Below are 23,577 nucleotides of genomic sequence, written 5' to 3' on the forward strand. Positions count from 1 at the left end.
TACAGCTATGCCAAATTCTGTCACATTTATTTTTCATGTATCTCAAAAAAATAAAGCAAAGAATTGGTTCCATAATAAGTTTATTTTGCATTCCAACCAAAAAACATTCAACCAAAATACTTTTCAAATAATGGGCGACTTAAAAGTTTCAAGTTAACACTGGTGTTAACACTAAGAGTCATCTTAGAGTAATCTTAACACAAACTTTATATGCTGTCCGAGGTGTTGGTTTTAACACTCGGTGTTGGTGTGAACCGAGTTTAAAGTTGGTGTTGTTGTTCAGTGTTAACACTAACACTGACACTAAGAGTCATCTTAACACAAACTTTATACTCTGTCTGAGGTGTTGGTGATAACACTCGGTGTTGGTGTGAGCAGAGTTTAAAGTTGGGCATAAGTATCAATTTTACACCAACTGGAACACCAAGTGTTAGCTTAAACCATACTTGGTGTTTATTTTCCTAAATTTGCAATGCATTTTCTATAAGCACTAACACTAACTCCCTAGGGGTCAACACCGGCGGGAGTTTAAAGTTAGGGGTGCTAGCTGCCATATGGTTTGTACCATTTCAACAAGTTGTGGCAGGATTACTTCAACAAAGAAGACGGCCAAACCACAGGTGGAAAGCTGCAGAAAGCAGTGAGGCAGTGGAGGACCACATGAGGCTGAATGAGAACCAAATTGATGAGGTGGCAGAAGAATTCCGGGAGAGTAGAATAGCTACCAACCCTTGTGCTTCGCAACATGTATTAGGTTTCCTTCCATGCAACTTGATGCAGCCTAGTAAAAGTTTAGACCAAGATGATCTATATGCCTAATCCACGAAAGCACATGTATTCTGAATATGCAGCACTACATGGATTTGGATGGTTAAATCTAGCCTTCCTGGCATTTTACAAATGCAGAAGCGACAAACCATAGATGAGGTTCATGTTACATCACATCGTCTTTTCATATATTCCCTGCCTTTGAGACAACTGTGGAGCTTCCCCTGAGCTGTCAAGTCATAAAGTGAAGTGAAAAACTACAAATTGAAAATGGGGATTCCCCAACACCAACACCCAGTAGAACACGGTGTTAACACAGAGTGTTGACATCGGTGTTAATTCAGATTTTAGTCGGGTCAATATATGAGAAATACCCACTCAACACCAAAAAATTTGCTACAAAAGGTTTTCCAACTGATTCTGTTAGGATTCAATGTACTTTATAACATACTAAAAGTCTACATTTTCATGAAGATGTCATGATTAGAGTACCAAGATGTGCATAGAAGGTTTGTTGACGGATTCCACATTGTTGGTCGAAGCAACCAATTCTGGGCAGGACTAAGTAGTGATCATGTCATTGAACAAAGATTGATGAGGTCTCCAAAGAGCACTGGAGGTCTCACTCGTGGCAGTGGGATGACTAAGGACATGCGCAATCTATGGACCTTATCTGCTCCCAGAGTACAACAGTGCGATGCTGGATTTCACAGACCTGACTTATGCTACAAGTCCACAACACAAAGATTCCACTGAAGCGCAAATCAAAAGAGATGCATCTGATCTTGAGAAAATTCGATTGAAGCTTGCTCCTGCTCACCGTTCACTTCAGATCCTACTGTGAGGAATATCGTCAACGGGATAGTAGCTGGTCCAGATGTGAATGTTCATGACTTTGAATCAGTTGGGAACAAGATAATAGGAGATATGATCAGAAAATCGGCATTTGCCTTCAAATTCAAGCGAAAGAACAGAGCTAAAACCCTTGGGAATATCTCTGCTGTGAAGAATGCTGCTGATCGCACAATTGATCCTGCTCTTCTTTTCCAACGTTTCCTTGTGGTGTCGAAGTCAGGAGATCTTTCCCAGGATGAGGTTTTGAGTTATGAACTAAGCCACTTCCCTCCAGCCCTCTTTGAGACAAGGAACAATCTTCGAAAAGCGGACAAACCGCACCTTGCACAGGCAATTCGAGATCATGTGACAGACTTATCAAGTGAGGCGGTCCTGTACTCTCTACGTGAAACAGAATGTTACGTGCTGGATGGTGGTTCGTTGCTCCACCGTGTACCATGGATGGAAGGTCAAACATATGGTGTGATGGCAGACTCTTAGGCAGACTTCAGTGAGACATTACGGCCAGGCAAAAGTTGTCTTGGATGGCTATGGCGAAGGACCCTCTATAAAGGACAACACAAATCAAAGACGGGGGAAAAACACGCACCCTCGTTAACTTCACTGCAGAAACAGAGTTTTCTGGCAAAAAGGAGGATTTTTGGTCCCGTGACAAAAACAAGGCAGAGATGATTGCTCTCATCAGCACAGCACTAACTAAAAGAGGATGCCACATAATTCAGTCACCAGGTGATGCCGATGTTGATATAGAGTGAATAGTAACTGAGTTATGGCCACTGGGAGGTTTCGGCAGCCATCTTGGACGCCATCTTGGAAATGAACCTTTTCCGGGGGTGGGATTTTGGTACACTTTTAGTATGTTACATCAAAACCTAACAGAATCAGTTGAAAAACCTTAGCTATTTTTTTGGGGTCAAACTGTATATTGACCAGACTACTTGGTGTTTGGGGTTCAGATTAACACTGACACCAACACCCATTCCAAGTGTTAACACTGAGTGTTAATGACGGTGTTAACCCAGACCAGGTGTTCGGAGCTGTAGATTAACACTGACACCAACACCAACACCTAACACTAACTCGAAACTTTAAAGTCACCCAATGTCTTCAGACATGACCTCTCAACAACTACATGTAGAAGCAGCCAACCTACCCTTTGGGAAATGAGGTTATTCTGAGGGAATACTACAAAGTATTTGCCCATCCCTGGTTGGAAACAGCAAAGAAGTTTATAGACCCAAATTGGAATTAAACATATAGCACTAAAACAACAATGTATCGAGGTACTGCAGGGAAAAAATAAAATTGTAGTGGTTCCAAATGATAATTCCGATTCTAACTGCCAGTTACAGCCTTCATTGTTGACAAAGAGTCTGGTTCAAGGCCCAGTCTGTCAATAACCTAACTTTGGTCAAGATGGTTGGCTACTTATGCTGTAGTAATAAGGTCTATAACATTTCAATGTGAAATACCTTACATGAATGATATCTGACCTGCTGCAATTTTAAAGGAAATGTTAGACACAAATTCAGACCCAGTGTATCAGGTCTCATCAGAAGACAAGAAACGAGATCGAGGTGACAAGCACTGATGTTCATTTTAAACATATCAGCTGTTCTATGTCTCTCCGATTGCCTGAGATCCCTAAGCAATTTCAAGTGAATGCTAAGGCTTCACCTCGTCTAACTCAATTACAGCAGGAATTCAGAACAGTTAACACTTTGTTTACAATTACAGCAGGTCTTTTTATTTGCAACTAAAACATAAATATCCTAGCTTGCCAGGACAAGCTTGTAGAACACTTTCTTGACTTCTCAAAAACAACATGCAGTCTGTTATTAGATTTGACGTTGTCATCATCGTAAGATCGTGTCGTCCAGGTCGTTGACTGTCTCACTCTGTGCGATGGTTCTTCTCAAACTTTTTCCAATCAAGTCACTGAGCGCATCCTTCATGCCGGACTCCATCACGGCAAGTGCAGACTGCAAAATAGGGAGGGTTTAAGATAATCAAGGTAAAATCCAATGAACTGCAGTACAGATGATATTTCAGAAGACTATCTGAGACCTGAGAGAGCCAAATGCACTTTTGTCGAAAGACTACTCAATATTTCTTTTGAGAAACCCTGTATAAATGGTCGACACCCAGCATACAGTCTACGCACCTGTTGGCCTTCGTCACCTTCCTTCATGCGCAGCAGCCTAATAAGAGCGTATTCACTGTTACTTTTCACCATTGTATTCTTCTCCTTGCACCCGTTGACCAACATAGGCACCCAGGCCTTGATCAATGGCTTGGGTAGCATGCCTCGGTGTTGGCCAGCTACATAGTTCATCACTCGTGATACGCACTGTTTGACGTCATTCGACTCATTTTTCATCGACTGCAATGAAAGGGTTTTAACATGTTACAAGGGTAGACGGTCACTTTTAGTTAAATGCCTGCTATTGGATGCAAACTCATGAGAGGTCTTCTCATCTGCCCTGATGATTTACATATAAATTTTTGCATCTATGCCGAGGTTGTCAGATTTCGAAAGAAATAACAAACTCCTGTTCGAAATGCTCACCTTGCAAACTGTGGTAAAAAGATATGCTGAGGGAACCTCATTTTTCTCCAGGATGTGTTTCATCAGAAAGCCGCTACTCCTTAAACCACTCAGGGTTATAGGCATCTGCAAAAGACATACACAGTCTACATGAAATACAGCACTACTATTCAGTCATGTCCTGTTCTGAGGTCCATTACGTGAGAATAGCAATAATTCTTGCCCGGATATGATAGAACCCACAATATCTGCAGCAATCCTGTGATTTCATCATATATTCACTTATCCACATCATAGTGAAATTAACCACCTTCAAATAGGATTTTGATGTTTGACACACGTGACAATTTTGAATGCTCATCATGTCAGAAGGAAGTGATAGCGCGATAACAGACTGATGCAAGTTTTCATTCTTTACGCTTTACCCTATCTGACGATATATTCTGTATGACAGCCGCCTCAATTTTTTCAACAGACTGCACAGAGAGTAATGGGCTAGCAGCCTCCTTCAATGCAACCATCAGGGCCACACTACGGCCATGTCGTAATGTCCAGTCGACACTCTGATCTGTATCTAAAAGAAACAAAATAATTTGCAACAACATCATCAAATTGAAACTGTCAATAAGATAATTTGACACTGCAAAGGGCCTAGTCAATGACAAGTCTTTTATACTGTACAACTGTACTGTCTCAAAGCACTTTACATTTATCCCCCAGCCTAATCCAGAAGCCTTTCTGTAGACACCAAGGAGCACCTATTGTGCTACACTTGGTGAAACAGCGTGTTGGACGCTCTCCATTGTACCACCTTGCTTCTCAAGGTGTAGGCCTATTTACCGGATGCTCTCTACTGTGCCACCTTGCTTCTCAAGCTGTAGGCCTATTTACCAGGCAAGTAAGTCATTTGCATGCTACTAGTGGCAATCTGCCTGTGATCTAAGGCAAATGAGTTGCGTGCATGCGCCTATCAACAGCAATAGGCCTATTTGATAATGGGGCAAAAGAGCCAATATCGCTTACAGCAATGGGCCAGGCCTATGGCATAGAAGCATTTCTGGCATTTGGCAATAAGTCATATGGATCTAAGCAGGAATATGAATTGGGAATAAAATGGCCCATACAAAATATCGATTTGATAGTAAAATTTGGTTCAATCTCAGGAACTTTGGTTCTGCGTTCACTGATGCTCCACAGCAAAGACAAGCCAATGTTCTTACCTAGTAATTGGTCAATCATGAGTGCTGCCAATTCTTCTGAGGAAATGAAAGCACAAAGAGCACCCAGGCATCCAGATGCACATGTTCTGGTCGCATCTTCACCTGACGATATAAGCGAGATGAGGGTCGCTGATATCTGTTTCTTTACAGCTTCTCCCATCTTACCACCACAGCCAGTCAGGCAGCCTCTCAGACCTTGTAACATGGTCTCTCTGAAAGATATATAGCAACAGTGTAGTGCAATGATTACCCTGGCATTCATGACTAGAACAACAAGATTAGAACTGCATACCTTGCCGCGAAACTTTTCATAACATACCTGACAGAGGGATCATCTGTTGTTTTGACAGCTGTATGAAGCTCCCCAAAGAGGGGATCCACCTTACTGTGAATGACTATGAGCTTGCCAAGAGCTTCTGCAGCTCGGAGGCGAACTTGTCGATGTGGGTCGTTCAGCGCCTTCATGAATGTTGTCTGGAGCTGAGGCAGGAAAGGCTTTAACATCACGCCACACTGAGAGACAAACAAAAGAGAAATTAAAACAGGTATGATACGCTGGTTATACATGAAATGAAATACCCACGGACACCCCAAATACATCCATCATACCAACATAGTTGGCTACATAACTGAGTAAAAAGGGATTCTGTTGGTGTCATCCCTACCAGTCCAGGATTGAAGGACTTCCCATCAAGCTCAGTTGGTAGATTAGCTGCCTCAGAGGCAAGTGGTCTGGGGTTCAAACCTTGATGGGGCCCTTATAGACAGTTTATAAAGGACATAGAGCATACCTTGCCGAGCAGAATGCTCAGTGTTTCGAGAACCGCCACCTTCACATTGTGACCATATCGATCACCAAGGATACGGATGAGTGGCCCGGTGATGTGGACGACAGACGTCTTGAGAGCATCAGGGCTGGTCCGTCTGATGACTTCTCCCAAGCCTACAGCAGCAGCTTCCTTCAGTTCAGCTGGACCATTGAGGATACCTTCTCTAAAGATTGGCAGAATGGGTGCGATTCCCTGGAAGAAAATGATAGGCATGTTAATTAACTACCCAAGACAAAGCAGAAAGAAGGCATTTTTTGCTTTACTGACATTTTGGAGTCTATCTAATATTGGAGTGAGTATAGGTAGTATCCAATGTCGAGGTTCCCGACCATGCTGTGGTGCACCTGTTTGCTTGTCCTTGGAACCCTAAGGGCTACGCTAGTGGGAGCCACGGCTCAAGTAAGTAAGTATGCTTGGTGGAGAAAAGGAACAATTTCTTACTTTCTTTGGCAGGCAGAACCCAGGTAATTCCTCCCCTTTGAAATCCTTCAAAGCAAATCTCAACGACTGACGAACATTTGCGATATGCTGCAGCATGTCTGTGGCATCAAGCTTCTTTGTCACAGCATTCAGACACTCCCAACCAGCCAGTAGAAGCCTCTGGTCCTGATGCGTGAACAACAGGATCATTCCGTTCAAAAGCTGCGGGATATATTCCGAGTAGTCCACTTTTGTCTGGCTGCAGAACGAGTGTAATATGATGACAGAAGACGTTGCCATCAGTTCGTTTGAGTTGTGCGTCGCTCCAAGGAGTTCATCCATGATAGTCCGTACTCCGATTGGATCTTGGACTGAGAGGATCACACTCTCACAGTAGCCTTTCTCCTGTAAAGAAGACGTGTTTGAAATGAGTAAAGAAAATCCATACTGCAACATTCAGTGCAAAAGCTATCACACCAACTGAACAATGACCATCTCATTAGTGTGTCATGAAATATCACAGATCACCATCATTCTACATTTTCTGTTGAGTAGGGCTTTTTTACCAGCCACTGGAAAGTCGGATAAACTCACCTCAGACTCATCTGGTGTTCCCAACTTCTTACTCAAAGCTGACATGAGGGCAGGCAGGATCTTGCCGAGATGCTTGGTCAGGGCTTCTCCAGTAACAGAGGACAGGAACGCTAAGGCACGGCTGTTGACAGGTTCCGCAGTCAGCTGGGGAACGAGGTAAGGTAGCACGACCCGGCTCTTCACGGCCATCACTTGTTTTAAACCATCTAAAGCTGGTTCAGCAAGATCTGGTTCCTCATTCTGAAAATAGCCACAAGCTTTCTATGAATACAGCTCCTTCATGATTCTTTTACTGTTCCGAGTTATGTCACAGGTTTCAACGATGCAATGAAGTCACACCATGCATGTGTCATGGTGTCATTAAATGCAAAAATATGTATCGTATGGTATCACAGCTGATGAAATCTGATCAAAGCATACATGTAGAGGTTAACACCATTCATAATTTACAAAGAAACGTCTGTAAACTTACCAACTGGTTGAGCAAGTGTGGTAAGATGTCATCGAGGGCCCATTGGCCAATATTGCTGTGAAGTTGGTCGAACGTCTTTGCTGCTGCTTCCCTCACTTCTGGCAGAGGATCCATCAAGGCCTTACGGACGGTCGGAATCAAACTCTCAGCATACACCATTACCTGGAGATAGGAATATTTATGAGCATGTATATGAGAGCCAGATGGCAATCATAAGGGTTCAGCATGTTCAGCAAAGGGGAGAGTACAACCCAGAACTAGTCCCTCGACATACAATACAAATGCAATCAAAGAAGTTTCATCAACGGACTAGGGCAAGGAGAATGAATAATTTTACTTACATGATCTTTACTTGTTGAGCTCATGATTTCACTCAGGCCAATACAGACGCCCTGCCTCTGGTCAGCCTGGTCTGACTCCAGACCTTTCTCCAAAATGGGAATTATTTCGGGGAGGACACGCTCACCGAGCTTCCTCACGATGTCACCAAGTGTTCGAGCAGCAACCTGAAGTTGAGAGAAGAAATCAAAACATTGAAGTACAGTATGGATTAGAACCAATGGTCCCTCACCCAAGTTTCAGGCACTCTTCTGCACAAAAACTTCCAAAAACTGCTGCAAAAATCTCACTCAAAACTTGACACAGGAAAATGCTTCCATCCAGGAATAAATCATCAATGCATTCCTCTGCTAATGTTATCAAGCTTTTCAGTTTGGAGCACTTTTAAATCTGACCTACCTGTCTCTTGTCATAGCTAGTGCTGGCTAAACATCCCAACAACAGTGTGAACAGAGTTCCTAAGATATCCTTCAGTGTCTTTGGCGTGTTTGCCACAATAACCTTCCAGACGTGAAGGGCAGCCTGCCGTACCATCAATGCCGTGTCAGACCGACCCATATACAGACCAGCCAGCACACGGTTCTTACGGCCGGGACCGAGGGCTTTGAAGATAGCCTTCTGGGAGAGCTCAGTGCCGAAGTTGTCATCATCACCAGCACCTTCTGTGCTCATCTTTCCAGTTACACCTAGGATGAAAGATTGACACATATGGCATTAACATTCATGTATCATCCAGCTGGGTTCATTTTACAAAGCAATAGATCTGATCATGAAAAGCTTGTGTTCATCTCTTTTATTCCGTTTCCAACTTGCTACATCTGCCGTACGACTAGCTTATGGAAAGTTCACAGCCTGCCAGTGCATGCAGCTCACGCCAATTCACTCAGTAAGCCATCTTTGTACAATGCCCAAACTCACCTGAAATCCTGTAGAGTAGGTCACCCAACAGCTGCACAGAGCTGTATCTGATCCTCCAGTTATCATCAAACAGACCCCTCTCCAACTCAGGTAAGAGAAGAGCAATGGCAGTGTCTGCATATAAGTTGACAATCCTCTGACCAGCCTTTAGTGCTGTATCTCGAACGTATTCACATTCATCTGCTAATGCCTGGAATGTACAGATGTTGATCAGTTAAGGATGTGTAAAATGGGGATTTACATTGACTGACACCATGACGAGGCAAAGTATACACCTTTCCAGAAATGGGGCGCTAAGGGTCCGAAATAGTGATGTCATAAGGGGAAACTAGGCCTTATGGTGGAGGGACAAAGGAGATAGTCATGGTTGACCAACACACTTGAATGCCTTTAATGACGGACAAGGGGAAAAAGTTAGTTCCAATGCAAGCCACCAATTTCGGGAAGCATGTATACAGTGACTGTGAATGATCTCGATCATCTGTCTTCTCGAATTCTTTGAATGGCATTTTAGGACGGTGTTAAATCCACCCACACTGTACATGAGTCGGACAGTAACCTCACTTGCCCAAGCTCACAAGTGAGGTGGCTGTTTTATAGAGTGTCCCCCGGACAATGTGCAGGAGTTGGACAACTTAACATTCAGAGCAAACCATCCCTCTGAAATCAAGATTTTAGGAATGAATCAAATACCAGAATCCCAGATACTCACCTTCAATATGGATGGGAGGATGGGTCCAATATAGGGCATGAAATCTTCTCCAAAGACAGACGGCAAGTAGATGTACATCATGATGTAACCATCTCGTACATGTGGAGCGATGTCAGAACGCTCTGCTGTCTGGATAATATCCGGCATGAGCTTCTCTAGTTTCTCCAAGCCAAGACCGCCAACAACCTCACTCAAACCTATAAACGATGATCTAGCAATTACCAACTGGCACAAATTACTTCAATCATGATTACTCTACATCTGGTTATTTTGAATCACTTCTTTGTCATAATTCAATCTACAATGTATGGAAACACTTATACCTATTTAAAAAATCCCCAACCCTTTCAACTAAATTCACTTTGACCACTCACCCTGTGCAGCACCAGATCTATCCACAGAGCTACTCTCCGAAGTGAGAGTCTGCATCAACCAAGGCAGCAGGTCTTCAAAGCTACTCTCTCCCATACCCTTGACCATAGCACCTAGAGCCCGGGACGAGACCGTTCGCACCTCTGGGACGGGGTCCAGCAGAGACTGCTTCAATCCCGGGATCACATTCGGTAAGTATGGAGACAGATCCTGGAAAAGCAATCATTTTAATTCAGAAAATACTCAGGGTAGTTATAAGTTAATTCAGCTCCACTGATCTGTCTTGCATGAAAACTTATTCCACACTTCTGCAGTCAAATGTAACCATATCCTTTTCACAATCCTCATATGTTTAGTTGTTTAAAGATTACATAGACAAAGACAACATACCTTCTGATCGGTTAGGGAGTACATGTTCCCAATGATCTGCGAGGCCATCTTTCTTGTCTCTGTTGACCGATCCTGGAACGCCCTTTGAACCACGGGCATGATGAGAGCGAGAGAAGGCGCATCGATGAAGTGCACAAACTTGGTTTCAAGCAGGATGCACAGGCAGGGGGTGGTCTTCTTTGTGGGCTCTTGCAGAGCGTCGAGAAGATCTGGGACAATTTCTACAAAGCACAATTATCGTAATGAGGACTATGTCTAGAGATGAGACTAAGTAGTCAAGATAACAAACATCTGAACGGTTAGCATCCAAACTATGAGGGCATCTTAAAGCAGCCAAATTCTATTTGTATCAATAGGTTTCAGACTCTAGCTGAGATTCAGGTCATTCATCTTAACATGTAGAAGATGAAGTGTAATCAAACCGCACTTTTGGCAAACGTAAAGCCTGCTTTAGTCTTTCTGTGACAACAAACACAAGCACATCATTGAAAATATCTTCCCTTCATTGTCTTTCTTACCTTGAATTTCTGGATTCCTGATAACAGAGCCGATCTGTCTCAGAGCTTGAGCACCAGCTTTGTTCACCTTCATATGGGAATCAGTGAGCACTTCTGTTAGCTTAGGGACAATACTAGGTAGGCAGGCTGAGAGCTGTTTAGGGGCACAGAAAGCCATGGCTCCAAGCAACTCAACACTGCCTTGCTTAGTCCTCCACGAGTCTTCCTCGAGTGCAGACAGCAACGATGGCAACACTAACTTCACACCATGAGCACTAAGTTTACTCATCACAGCTTTCGCTGTCTCATCAGCAGCCTAAAAGGTCAAGTTTAAAACGAAGTTAAGAATGCAATATAACGCTCTATCATTTGAGCCAATAGACTAACACAACATAGCAGCGCCTGGATTACTTAACACCACGAAGAATCTTTCTTCTCCAGGAGAAGATGCTAGTCCATTGCACCAACTTCTAAGTTAAGCTTGTTGAAGAGAATCAAGAGGATCATATAGCTATGGTTTTTCTGGTAACGGCTCTAAACAAGTGTACACTTCCAGCAGACGTTTCTGATTCTTACCTCTCGCACATACTGATTGTTATCTCCAAAACACAGCAGGAGGTGAGGCAGGATGTGGACAACGTAAGGCTCGAACAATCTTCCCAGCATCAGACACAGCATCTCAAATGCTAGCAGAGCACCTGCAAGGAAGGGACATCAAAGAGTTACATCCTATGCCTCTAAGGTTGGTCTCATCAAATTTACAGAACTGAAATAACTACTTGGAGAGCTCATTCAACATTAGATTCAGATGAGCTGTCAACTCAAACTGGTAACTCTGTCCAGTTATAACTAGGCCATGATGACTCCAAGTCTCATGCAAAATTTGACCAATGTTTTGAAAAATGTTTTCTTACCTTCCCGGTATTTTGGATTCTTCTTATTCTGTATCGCATCCTGTAGTGTTGACATGATATCTAGCTGTTTCAGGGCCAAGATGCCCAGGCCTTTCACCAGACCAGCCAGGCCGTATGCAGCTCCTTTCCTTTCACCATAATTCTCAGACTCCAGAAGCAAATGGATCAATTTCTGGACAAGTTCTGGCGCGTCTTGTTTGATAGCTGGTACTAATGGTGGTAGGCAGTTGGCAACTGCCTCTTGTACCTATGGAAGCAAACAAATGATGGAAATTAACAGAATCAAGATGGTTACTGTCATCAAGAATTTACTGTATTCAATGTAAGCCATGATATCCTGACGCGTATGAGAGTACTGGACTGAAAAGCTTCTGAAGACAGGAAACTGGCAATTCTTACCTGCTGTGATGGTGTAGACAATGTTGTTATCAGCTTGGCTATGATAGGCTTGACTTTAGGGTCATCCTTCTCCAAATGTCTCGCAAGTGAACCCATGAGTACGACAACACTCTGACGAACAGAATCGTAACTTGCAGAGTCAGGAGCCTTGGCAAGGAAATCTTCAAAGACGGGCAACAATGTGATAACATTCTCCTGAAAAACAAAATTTGAACATCGTGAAAAAAATAAACTGTTGAAAAAAGGGGCTAACAGAACACATCATAATGCTGACATGGAGAGGAACTCTCTCGGACACCTTGAGAACCGAGACAACAAGCAGCACACTCAAACTACTTTGCAACTGACCTTTCCATGATCCTCGACTGCCAACACAGCAGCTGCCAGCATGTGTTTCCTAACATCCTCATTCCTGTCTCTCAGGCCCTTGTCCACGAAGAAGCTGAAGAGAGGGTTGATCTGGTCCTCTGGGACGAGTGGGGAGATCTTTCCCACAGCTAGGGCGAGTCCTGTACGGGCCTCCCATTTGTCTGGTGGTTGTTCAGAAACGACGCGTCCAAAGTTGTCTAATATTGGGGGTGGCATCTGAGAAGGATAACATATATCGATTCATTAATAGTTAAGCAGGGAAGAGTGAACCAAATAGATTTCGTCCTCTGGGGTAGGCAGAGAGATCTTCCCCACAGCCTGGGTTAGTCTTATGTGCCTCCAATTGTGAAATTACAGAAAGAATCTCAAAAGCTTGGATCCACCAAGCAAGTGCTCATAAGACAAATACTCACATATAACATTTCCTCATATTTCTCATATATGATGGCCAGTGTAAGAGCACAGTTATTAGGAAATTCCTCCAGGACCTTCCCAAGAGCAAGGGATGCAGCCCTTCTAATGACTTCCTCTTGGTGGATCAGTTCATCTATCAAACTTGTGCACAACTCGTGACGCATCTCGAGACCAGCGTCCTCAAATAATCTGAAAAGGAATATGAACACAGTTGCAGGCAGAGCACCATGGTATTGTGCAGTGGAGAAGTCCTCCAAGTGACTTAGGAGCCAGACACATTAAGCAACGTCCTCCAACTGGGTTTTCACAATACCCATCTTGCACTGGCTGCTCAATTGTCCTCTGGTATTAAACTAGACACATACCAACTTTGGCGATGTGTTTATTAACAGAAAGTTACAGTCACACTATTAACACTGGCCAACTTGAACTTTCTTTTGACCTTAACGTCACAGAAATGGTGCTGTTCTTTTGCTTACTTTTTGGCAGGGTTCGCAACGTTTTCCTCTTGATCAAACTGTGCAATTAGGAGTCGCTGTAAGACTTTCATGCCATGTTCTGGGTGTACATCAGGTGTTGGTAAGACTAGAACCATTGCTTGGAGGGCCTGCAGGAAAAGTTAATCAAGACTTTTAAAGAGGGAATATCAAAGCAAACTACATATCATTCTAAGATACAGTGGAAGTCTTTTGGCATTATGGCTTCTCCAACAATTTTTTTCGTATGATACATGTCCGCCAAGTAGAGCAGTTGTCATTGTACACACAATACATGATGCCCATTAACATCTTTATAAGAAGAACTCACCAAAAGGGCTGCCTCCCTGACTGACGCTGCTGGGGCCTGCAGGGCCTTCAACAGAGCATCCACCTCGTCCTGCTCAGCTTCAGCACATCCAGCATTCCCACTGCCACTGTTGGCGACTTCTGCCAAGACCGCACAGGCAGTCTGGTGAACTTTGCCTCCACCTGTACCAATAATGTAAAGGAGCAAGTCCAGCATCTCTTTCCGTGGGAGCAGGTCTGGTCCATACTGCAATGAGAAACAGATCAGTACAAGAAGAGCCAAACACTGACAAAGAAAGTATCCAGCCTTCCTTAGTGTCTTGTTACTGGGATCCAGTATGGTTGGCTGCTAACCAAGATTTGGGTTCTGACCTCAAACGCTTGAATCACAAGTCTCTCATCTTAACCACAAGCCCACCTATCCCTCTCTTCCCTTGAATGAATGTCACTTACTGCCTTTGAATCCTTGCCCTCTTTGGATCTCAGTTCAGCAAATTGGCTCATAATCTCCAAAGCTTTCTGCATGATTGCTGCATCTCTACCCACTGCCCCACTAGCCACTTTCAGGATACACTTCAATAGATAGAAACAGTAGGAGAAGCAGGGTGTGAAGAGTCCAGCACCGTCGTCCTGTGACATGGTAAACTTATGTAGGAGGTTGATGGCCCTCTGGGCTTGTTGCTTGATAGGCTCCTGGCACCACCACACATCAACCATACACTCAGGTTGCATTAGACGGAGTGTGGAATATGCAATCAGAGACCCTGCAAATAAATTGGTAATCCACATTTTGAAATGCAGTCTTTGAATATCTTGTTTAAGATCACAAGCCATACTGATCATCAAACGGGCGACCATTTGACCGAAACACAAAACTCAGTCCAAAGGCCTACTGCAACCTTTAACCGAGATGGAACTTTTCAAAAGAAGATTCGATGCAAGGCAACTTACCTAAATTCCAGTTTTCCTCATCAAAGACAGCTTTCCTTGCCACAACAAATAGCTCTGTGACTCTCGGAGCAGCCATGGGAGAGGAGAAAAGGGGCACAATCACTCGTAGTATGGCACGAATGGTTTTACCAAACTGCAGTGGGCTGCCTTTCAGAGCAGCAGACAGGAGGGCACAGGCACGTCTCAGCTTATCATCTCGCTGAAAGAATCATATTGAAATATGAATCATGAAGTTTAGCCACAGTTTCACAACCTTTCTCAGAATACAATTCATCTATTTTTCTGCACTGCCTTGTAAATACAAATCACTCAAGGAATTTTCAAACCACTGGAGACAACTTTTTACTAGATGCTCAAGAGAGTTTGAACTAACTCCACCCAACCTAAATTGGACTATCAGCCACCAATGACATTAAAATTCTATACCTCCTTGACGTAGTTTCTGATCTCCTTCTCCTTCTTGATGAGAGTATCAAATATTTCCTGTTGCTTCTTATTCAATATTCGGCCTTTTCCTTCAGCGATACGCTTTCGTTCCATTTCCTATGAAGAAAGAATTGACAGAATTAACTCTAACACCATGGCACAGGTACTTGGAGAATGGAACATCCGAAAAGGTACTTGCCTCTTATCACACCACACCTAATTTGCTCTAGGCCCTCTTAGTTATTCAGAGATCATCATCTGTGCATGCTAGATGCCTTATATCACTAGGCAGGGAGAAGAAAGTACATGTACTGTAAAGCATTTTGAACAAGGCCAGTATACGTTGTTCTCTTGAACTTAAACCTGGCTGCACGAAACTAGCCACTTACCCTTTTCTCCTCTATTGCCGCCATCTGATCTTCAAAGGAGTATAGCTTACTCTCTTTCCTGATGTTCTTGTCAAACATCTCCTCACCAGCCCTGAAAATACACAATCAATCAGTTTTGAAAAACAACAAGATGGACAAAAATAGAAACAAAAGACGATCACCAGGTTGTTATTGAGGGACATTGACTTGGTTCTGTAGGACAGATGTAGCAAAAGCTATGAGAAGAAGAGGTAGAGGATTTACTCACTTATCCACTTCCGTCATATCGTACAGATGTCCCTCGGGCGTTGTGAAGATTCCATACTCTTCCTTTGTGATTGTCTGCAGTGTGGAGTCTGATAACAAGTCACAGCAGTGCTTCTCAAGCCTCGGGAGAATTGCGTCAGGTGCGACGCGGGTCAACGTTGTCAAGGCATTCGATATGCTCTCTGTAATCACGTCTTCTTTTGTGATCAGGTCCAGAATTTCTTCAGTTCTGTTCCTGACGAAGGCACCAGCATCGAGCTTCAGTCCCGCCAACAAATCTACCCACAAGTCTTGATTATATGCAACTGAAGGACAAAAAACGAGTTTAGCCACTGACCTAATGTCTACTCAGGAAATTCAGAAGTGATTAAACTTTACAAGGCAAGAGCAAATTTTGTGACATGGCCATGGAGGCAGCCAGCTTACGAGACATCCTTGACGAATGACAAGAGGCAGCTGAAAAACCTGTCATTGGAACGGCAGTCCTCTCCAACAACAAAGTAAGAATAGCTATTTTGAAATATAAACATGTTCAGACTTACCGACATATGGATGATGCGCAACAAACAGAGAAGTCAGTGCAGCACTCCTTGCCTCAATCATGCCAGCACTCTTGAAGTCACATACTGCTAGAAGACCATCATGTAGAACTCGAGGTGACCTCACCAGTTCCGAGGAAGCATCCCCCTCCTCGTTTGGTTGGTTTGCCGCAGGCAGCTGAAATAAAAGCAATATAGGTTATATTTTGCTTGATATCGATGTGATGCCTCTCATAGTTCAACAAAGTGAAGTTATTTGCAAAGTCCATCTGGGAAGGTTTATTAAGAGGAATAAAGACATACTCAACTAGCTGAGGGAGGTTGATGGATGTTACCTGCACCTCCATGCAAAGATTTGCATCAAGTAAACTGATCATACAACAAGAAATAAAGTAAATGCCATTACCTTTTGAGAGTTAAGAATGTGAGAGAATTCCTCAATCAGAGACAGAGCCAACTTAGTACCTCCGAGGGTTGCCAGTAACTTCTTGACAGTGGCCTGTCCGTGCTGGCGAACCTTGTATCTGGGATGGGTCAAACACTGAAGGATCACTTTATATAAGGGCCTAAAAGAGAAGAAGATGTCCAGTTACATTAAGTTTGAATTGCAATTAATTGTCAAGCCAGTTCACAAGAAGAAGAGAACCCAGCAAAATTCATCCAAAGAATACTGCCAGAGTACGAGTTTGTTCAAGTACTCTGAAAGAAGTACCCAAATAAAGCAAATTTCAAAACATTTTGATGTCAACCTTCTGTGTTTGTTACCTGGAGTTTTTCTCATCAAACTTGGTTGGATGGTCGAGGACCAGACGTTCAGACAACGTGGTCAGGGCCTGCAGAGCAGAATCATCACTGTTGCACATCTGAAGGTACTTGTCATTGAAAAACAACTGTTTCTTCATATCAAGGACTACAGCCCAGAACGGACCAAGTTTGGTCTCTGAAAAGATCAGAACAAATGCAAATGTACTGAAGTCAACGAGTACATGGCTACATTGTAGTTGAGGTGAAAGGGTAAAAGTGGAGGTATTAAAGAGCATGTTCCTCCCATGAATGTAGGCAACAAGACTCATAATTTAGTGGATAAATTTCCTAGTGTCTCCACACTGTTTTGAGTCTCTGGCTCCTTGGTACTTTTAATGAGACTAAAACCAAGATTCTCTCGACCTCATTGTCTGGGCAGGCTGAATAATGATGCCCGATTTTGATTTGAGCATGCGCGTAAACTGATTCAACTGTCAAGGTTTGGTCAATGCACTCTCAGCAGCAACAAATACATTTTACCACTCAGCAGTAATCTGTACTTAACACTCACCTAACTGTATATCAACAATAGATAACCTCACAAGTAAGCAAGAGGCAGACACAGCCTCGGTGACTAGACTGAACTGACTGGGTTGACTGCTAGCCTTCTCTAGTGTCTGCAGGAGAATATTGACAAGTCCACCGGCCTGGATTAATGTATCACCTGCAAGCAATCGGATAAACAAATGAAGGAAGATGCTAGGCAACCTTGAGGCACCATTCTATGAAAATCAATTCAAATCAATACCCTATATCCAACGGGCAGTCATGTTGTAAACATTTGAAGCACTTTCAGCGATGAAACCAAATAGAAGTCTCATCATTAATATCATTATCAGACTTTGTTCTTGCAGGCCTAAAGTCAAAGGTTACATGATTCATTCCTAAGTTCAATTCAAGAGAATGAAAGTATGCAAAAACATACCAGTGAATGCTTCATTCATACACTGAAGATATGCTATCCGGACAGGCGATGTGGATGTCTTGAGAGCGATGCCGGTTGGGAACCACTGGATAATCTTTGTGGGGACCTCCCTGGAGAATTTGGAGCACCACATGGAGAACATGGAGAGAGCGTGGGCCAATGTAGCTTCATGCACTGAAAAAGATAAAAGTTATAATGTATTGTAAATACTCTGTTGGTCTACAAACCATCAGCACATAACATAAGGGCAATGTGAGTTCTGGTCAACACTAAATTGTGCAAGTTGAAGACATGTGTTTGTTTTCTAAATGAATATGTACCCACAAGTAATTTACAAAGGTCAACCTTTCAATCAAACACTTACCTTCCTGCTTCAAAAATGGGATGAACATTTCTCCAATCTCTCCGGCCAAGTTCTCAATGACAGAAGCTCCACTGACAGGGCTACGAGTCAGGTTACCAATCGCTGATAACACGCTCTGACGATGAGAGGTCACACTCAGCTTGCCCTCGGAACCTGGGACAGAAGGATATAATATATAACACCACAAGCCAAATAAACAATCAAAAAGAACAGGGATGACACTTGCACCAGGAAAATAAATCTTTTTCCACATCTTTGATGAACCGTGGTACATGTATGTAGCTTCAAGGTCAACTGAGCAAACCGTTTGAAGATTCAAGATACATACGAAAACACATGCAGAGACATACCATTCAAGACACCAAAGAGATGTTTTGCCATTTTCTCCACAGCTCCTCGATCACTGCATTGCAGGGCCAATGCCTTGCAGGCGGCAACAGCACTGTCTCGCACCTGGTCATCTTTCACATGTAGTTGACCTGAAACCCAACACAAAAAATACCGTTTAAAAAGATGGACTTTCACTTTTAGGCGCTGCTATGGACTAGTGGCTCGGTGAGGCTCGGGCTCACGGCCAGCGATAAAAAAATGGGTTCCTCGTTGAAACACCACAGTCAGTATGAGATCATTTTGTCTAACTCTCCTTTCGAAAGGTTTCAGGAGACCATTGGAAAGTCCGACGACAACCTCTATGGCCAAGATATCTTTCCAATTCACACCAATTACAGCAGGGTTTTGATCGAGTGTGTTTTAGGAATAATACAAAGGCCTGCTGAAGGAGGATGTGATTCAGTACTATTACTTACTGCCTAACTGAGAGACCAGATCTGCAGCATACTGACTGAGATCAATTGAAACGCTGGACAAGAGATGACTAACGGCTGAAATAAAAGTGACATGTGATTAGTTGCAACTAAACAAGAGTACTATATACAATGTACAATATAACAGAATCAGATTCTTTTAAGTGTCCCAAATTCGCTGGATGCACCTAACTCACTGCAAAGACCAACAAACAAGTTTCACCAAATATCAAAACACATACTGTCAATGATTATTTCTGGGTTCCGCAGCATCATTTTCTTCATGTATGGCATAATCATTTCCTTGAATTCCTCATGAGTCACATGGCGCAGCAGATTCTTGGCACAGTCCTGGAATAAAAGGTACAAACTTTCAAACACTTGTGCTAGAACTAAGCTGGTGCACCATTTGATGTACCATGAAGCTTGTCGAGCAAATTTTTCGTCAGTAAGCTTGTCTTGCAAATTTTTAATCAGTTTATTAATCCTGTCATAATCAACATCAAATTGGCCAGGGCAGTCACTACCTGGGTAAAAAGAATTAACGTATACTTACAAGTACATGTATTGCTGGCTTAGTTTTACCACCAAGTACATCTTTGTTGTAACTCTCAAGGAATGTGGCCTGTAAAGCAAAGTAGTATACTAGGATTTGAAACACAGAATGTTCTGTAGAAACTGATGTCTGGTCTTACTAAGATAATAGCAAGCAAGGTATTCCCGTTATCAAATGAATACCTATTGTGCATAGTCAGCATTTCTGAAGGCAAAATTAGGTTCCAGTGGAAGGTTTGATAAGAATTGCTGAAGTCTGCATTCCAAGAAGTGCCAACCAGAAACTACTATTTCAGGTTAAATCCGGTCAAATTCTGCTTAGGGGACTCCAGAATGTTGTTTACAATTGAAATGTTCAGCAGAATAGCATCCCTATTTAGATTGATCGCATTCACTGACCTTGTTCTTGTTGATGGTTTCGATGTCCTTCAATCTACCTAGATGTTTCATGACACAACCAATCAGACAGATTTTGTACACGCCGAGCTCAGATGAGGACAGTTTGGTCAGGTAGTGCTCCAGTGAGTCAGGAAACTGAGAAGAGATATTGGAAAGTTTAGAAAGAAAGTGAAAAGCCTTTACAAACCAACTTAGAGACACAGGCAACCGATTGTCTCAGAGGGATACAATTTTGGTCATTTTGAGACAAAAGAGCAATGCTTCACAGCTATAAACTCTCATTTCTCACCACCTCCATGCAAATGGGTGAATCCATTACAGCCAGATCCCGTTAGCGAAGGTTAAAAAGCGAACCTCAGGCTGCAAAGGCAAATGCCTTGAGGCCGTGAGGTTGGAGTTTCTCTTTGAATTGCCCGATGATGTTGTTATTAGGGTAATCAGGCGTGATCAGAGATTAGCGCAATCTAGCCTAATCTCCTATGGCATGTCTGGCTGACCTACCACAGCAGGTGTTACAGAATTTGTTATCGTTACTCCTGCCTGTAAGTGGCACATCATCTGACAAAATCAGAGTGTACTCAATGTAGGCCTAATGGCAATGCTTCAGATGAAGACCTGATTGGTCCTGTCGGATGCTTGTTTCTATATTGCAATATTGTAGTTGATCATGGTGCAGGATGTAACTGCTTTTTCGGACTGTTTGTTTATAGTAGGCCTATGTGAAAAAAACATTTTTTTTTTTCATAGTTTTTCATCAGACTGGTTAAAACATGTACCTTGCTTTTTAAGTTAGGCCTGTAAACAATAATGATGTAGGGGCCTTGAAGGCTTTAAACAATATATTGTTCCGCCCTGCGAAGAGCGATCGTGTGCAAAGTGGTGGGACAGAATGGGGTACAACTAGATTACCCTGGGCTCACTGTTATCCATCCGAATTTGACCACCCCCACCCTTACTCTTAGGAGAGGAGCCTTGCCTCTATCTCGACCTAACTTGAAAATAGTACACATCCCTGCGACCTATATAATGTATGCTATTGCGTGGCCTACTTACTGACACAGACTCCCTGTAGCCAGGTCAGAACTATCCGTCCAATTTCAACTTAAGCTAAAAAAATTGCAATGCATCAGGTGTGGATATACTGCCTATCCTGCAATGTCCAGTTTAGCATGAAGCATGCTGTTTCATCTTTACCTGTTCTGTTAACACACAGACCATGCAGACCTTGGCCTAGGAATTTTATGGTCAGTCTGGGGTGAAATCCCAAGGTGTATTGTAACAGTGACAAACAGGAATATTGCTTCAAATCTGCCAAGGGTTTGTAGAGTGACTTTGAACGAAAATTTCATGGACATCAGATAGAAACCAATGCAGAAGCATACACTGCTTCTCTGCATCACAATCATTGAAGCAACTGTTCCTTGACCAATCCATGACTCATCATTATATAACATTATATAACAATTCATGGCACGAATTCAGCAACACATTGAGTGCATTCGATCTAATCCACATACCCATATTGCACCAAGTGTAATGAACCCAGTAAGACAGGTAAACCTAACACAGCAGGTGGTGTCTGTAGTGCAATACCAGATGTCTAGGAGGAAGGCCTTGGAGTGCAATCAATCAGCTTATCTGACCTATTATAAACATCCAGCTGAGAGGCATTCCACCTATTTTGCTCATCTTTCGCTAACGGGGTCTGGCGGTCATGCCATGGTGGACCTTTGAAACGGTTATGAAATGCATGAAGTTTTCTTTGTTTCAACATGTCATTTCTATTTAAAATGATATATCAACTCACCTCTTTCCAAAGTCGTGAACTCTTTCTATACATTGCTGTATCAATAATGGGCTTCTGGGCAGAGAATGCCACATAGCATAAGACGGACTGTACCTCAACCTGGAATATTCAGAAATTGCAATAAGCACACAATATGAGAAGTTCCCTTAGGTATTTTAGTTCATTACAGGCTACTTATATTTTTCACTTGGTGGGGTCTTATCCTTGCCCTGGCATGGACACCAGATACAGGGAAGCTCAGCTGTAAGTCTCATTGTAGTGGCAATGAAGAGCCAGGTACTTTAGTTCCTTGAAACTTATGAAAGCCACATTCACTGGTTCATCAAGAAATAAAATTCTTGGTTATCCCCAGGTGTAAACCACTTGGGGGCTCCTCAATACTTACCAACGCCTTGAACTCTGCACCAAACTCCAGTGTCCCAGCCTTCCTCCCTTCTTTGATCACCAGGTAGGTCCAGTAGAAGGCCCGCAAGGCCATACCAGATGCATGTTTGCTGAAATATGAAGTGTACCTCCATAAAATATCTGATGTTTTAGATTTCTTAACAATGACACTCATTCATCATAATCTATAGTAACTCAAAGGCAGAGCCTGTCCTATCTTGGATGGTCACTCAGTTGATTTTTTCTCAAAAGCACACTTCAATACCAAGGGGGTTTTCACTTCGTCTCTTTGTTATCACCTGTCCTTCAACCTACCATGGGTTGGCCTTCTTGTACGGCTCAAACAATTCAGCTAATGCTTGAGACAAGTACTTGGCCAAGCTAACAGCTTTACACTTTGCTAATGACACAAAGATGTCATTGACAAGTCTTTGTGATTTTCCATCCTTGTAAAATGGCAAAGTCGATAGCAGAATCTTCACAAATCCTTTTAAGACGTTGTCTGGCAGTTCTGAAATACATAAGACAGACATCGATCAATGATTGAAAGGGACTCCTTAGGAATAGGATAGCATTAGCAACTCTTGGCTGGGGCTGTCCTGGTAAGTGTACTCTAGCCTTCTCTTTCTGTTGGTTGCTGTGCCCATATATATTGAGGTTTGTTTGCCGGCTATATATATAAACGCCAGGCTCCAACCGTCTCCTGTCTTGGTCAGGTGCGATACAAAGTTAAAGACATCACTCTACTATCGTCACTGCCTTTCGACTTTCCACAGCCCGGCAAGATGAGATAATGTCGCTCGCAAACACATTGACTATGTATTTTATGATGACATGTTGGTCTAAAAATAGGAACCAACAAGTAAACAGAACATAAGATCAAGTGATAAACTTCATCCTTTCAATAATGTTTACCTTTTTTCCCGCTAGGTGGGGTTTTGCCAGAAAAAAGATGCGAGCAGGACAGCAAATTTTGCAATAAGCTGGCTCGAACACCGACTTTGGAGGTTGTCGCTTGAAGCGCAAAGGCCTTCAGAGCTTCCATGAGCTACAAATAAAAATATAACATGAGTTTTTATCGAATTTATGTCATTTTATACGTGGTAAATCAGGGCCACGTTGAACAAGCATGGTTTTCTACCTCAGTGTCCGCCATGTTGGTTGTGCAA

At 42.9% G+C, this 23,577-nt stretch overlaps 1 protein-coding gene across 1 annotated transcript; it reads right to left on the reverse strand.

Annotated features, from left to right (window-relative positions):
- Positions 1-67: 67 nt before the first annotated feature.
- On the reverse strand, positions 68-23,566 carry LOC135503410 (stalled ribosome sensor GCN1-like). The gene is made up of 45 exons (XM_064796974.1): positions 23,550-23,566; positions 23,324-23,456; positions 22,724-22,919; positions 22,410-22,518; positions 22,025-22,123; positions 20,218-20,352; positions 19,820-19,888; positions 19,506-19,614; positions 19,267-19,341; positions 18,811-18,939; positions 18,461-18,613; positions 18,097-18,270; positions 17,683-17,835; positions 17,133-17,307; positions 16,774-16,933; positions 16,371-16,545; positions 15,830-16,133; positions 15,583-15,673; positions 15,194-15,310; positions 14,768-14,966; positions 14,270-14,580; positions 13,839-14,063; positions 13,511-13,638; positions 13,031-13,220; positions 12,597-12,833; positions 12,249-12,443; positions 11,850-12,096; positions 11,512-11,633; positions 10,957-11,251; positions 10,439-10,659; positions 10,051-10,258; positions 9,677-9,873; positions 8,965-9,154; positions 8,446-8,732; positions 8,049-8,213; positions 7,708-7,869; positions 7,236-7,475; positions 6,663-7,046; positions 6,183-6,413; positions 5,711-5,904; positions 5,392-5,603; positions 4,597-4,745; positions 4,193-4,297; positions 3,788-4,006; positions 68-3,605 (listed from the first exon to the last, which is right to left on the reverse strand). The coding sequence occupies exons 1-45, from the start codon at positions 23,562-23,564 to the stop codon at positions 3,480-3,482; spliced, it is 8,010 nt and encodes a 2,669-aa protein (XP_064653044.1). The 5' UTR covers positions 23,565-23,566; the 3' UTR covers positions 68-3,479.
- Positions 23,567-23,577: the final 11 nt, after the last annotated feature.

This window comes from Lineus longissimus, chromosome 2, assembly GCF_910592395.1.
Source record: "Lineus longissimus chromosome 2, tnLinLong1.2, whole genome shotgun sequence".
Lineage (NCBI taxonomy): Eukaryota > Metazoa > Nemertea > Pilidiophora > Heteronemertea > Lineidae > Lineus > Lineus longissimus.

Coding starts and splice junctions, on each gene's coding strand:
- LOC135503410 (XM_064796974.1), bottom strand. Junction 16,546..16,773: donor ACATTCTTAACTCTCAAAAG/GTAATGGCATTT, acceptor CTTTTATTTCAG/CTGCCTGCGGCAAACCAACC. Junction 3,606..3,787: donor AAGGTGACGAAGGCCAACAG/GTGCGTAGACTG, acceptor CCTATTTTGCAG/TCTGCACTTGCCGTGATGGA.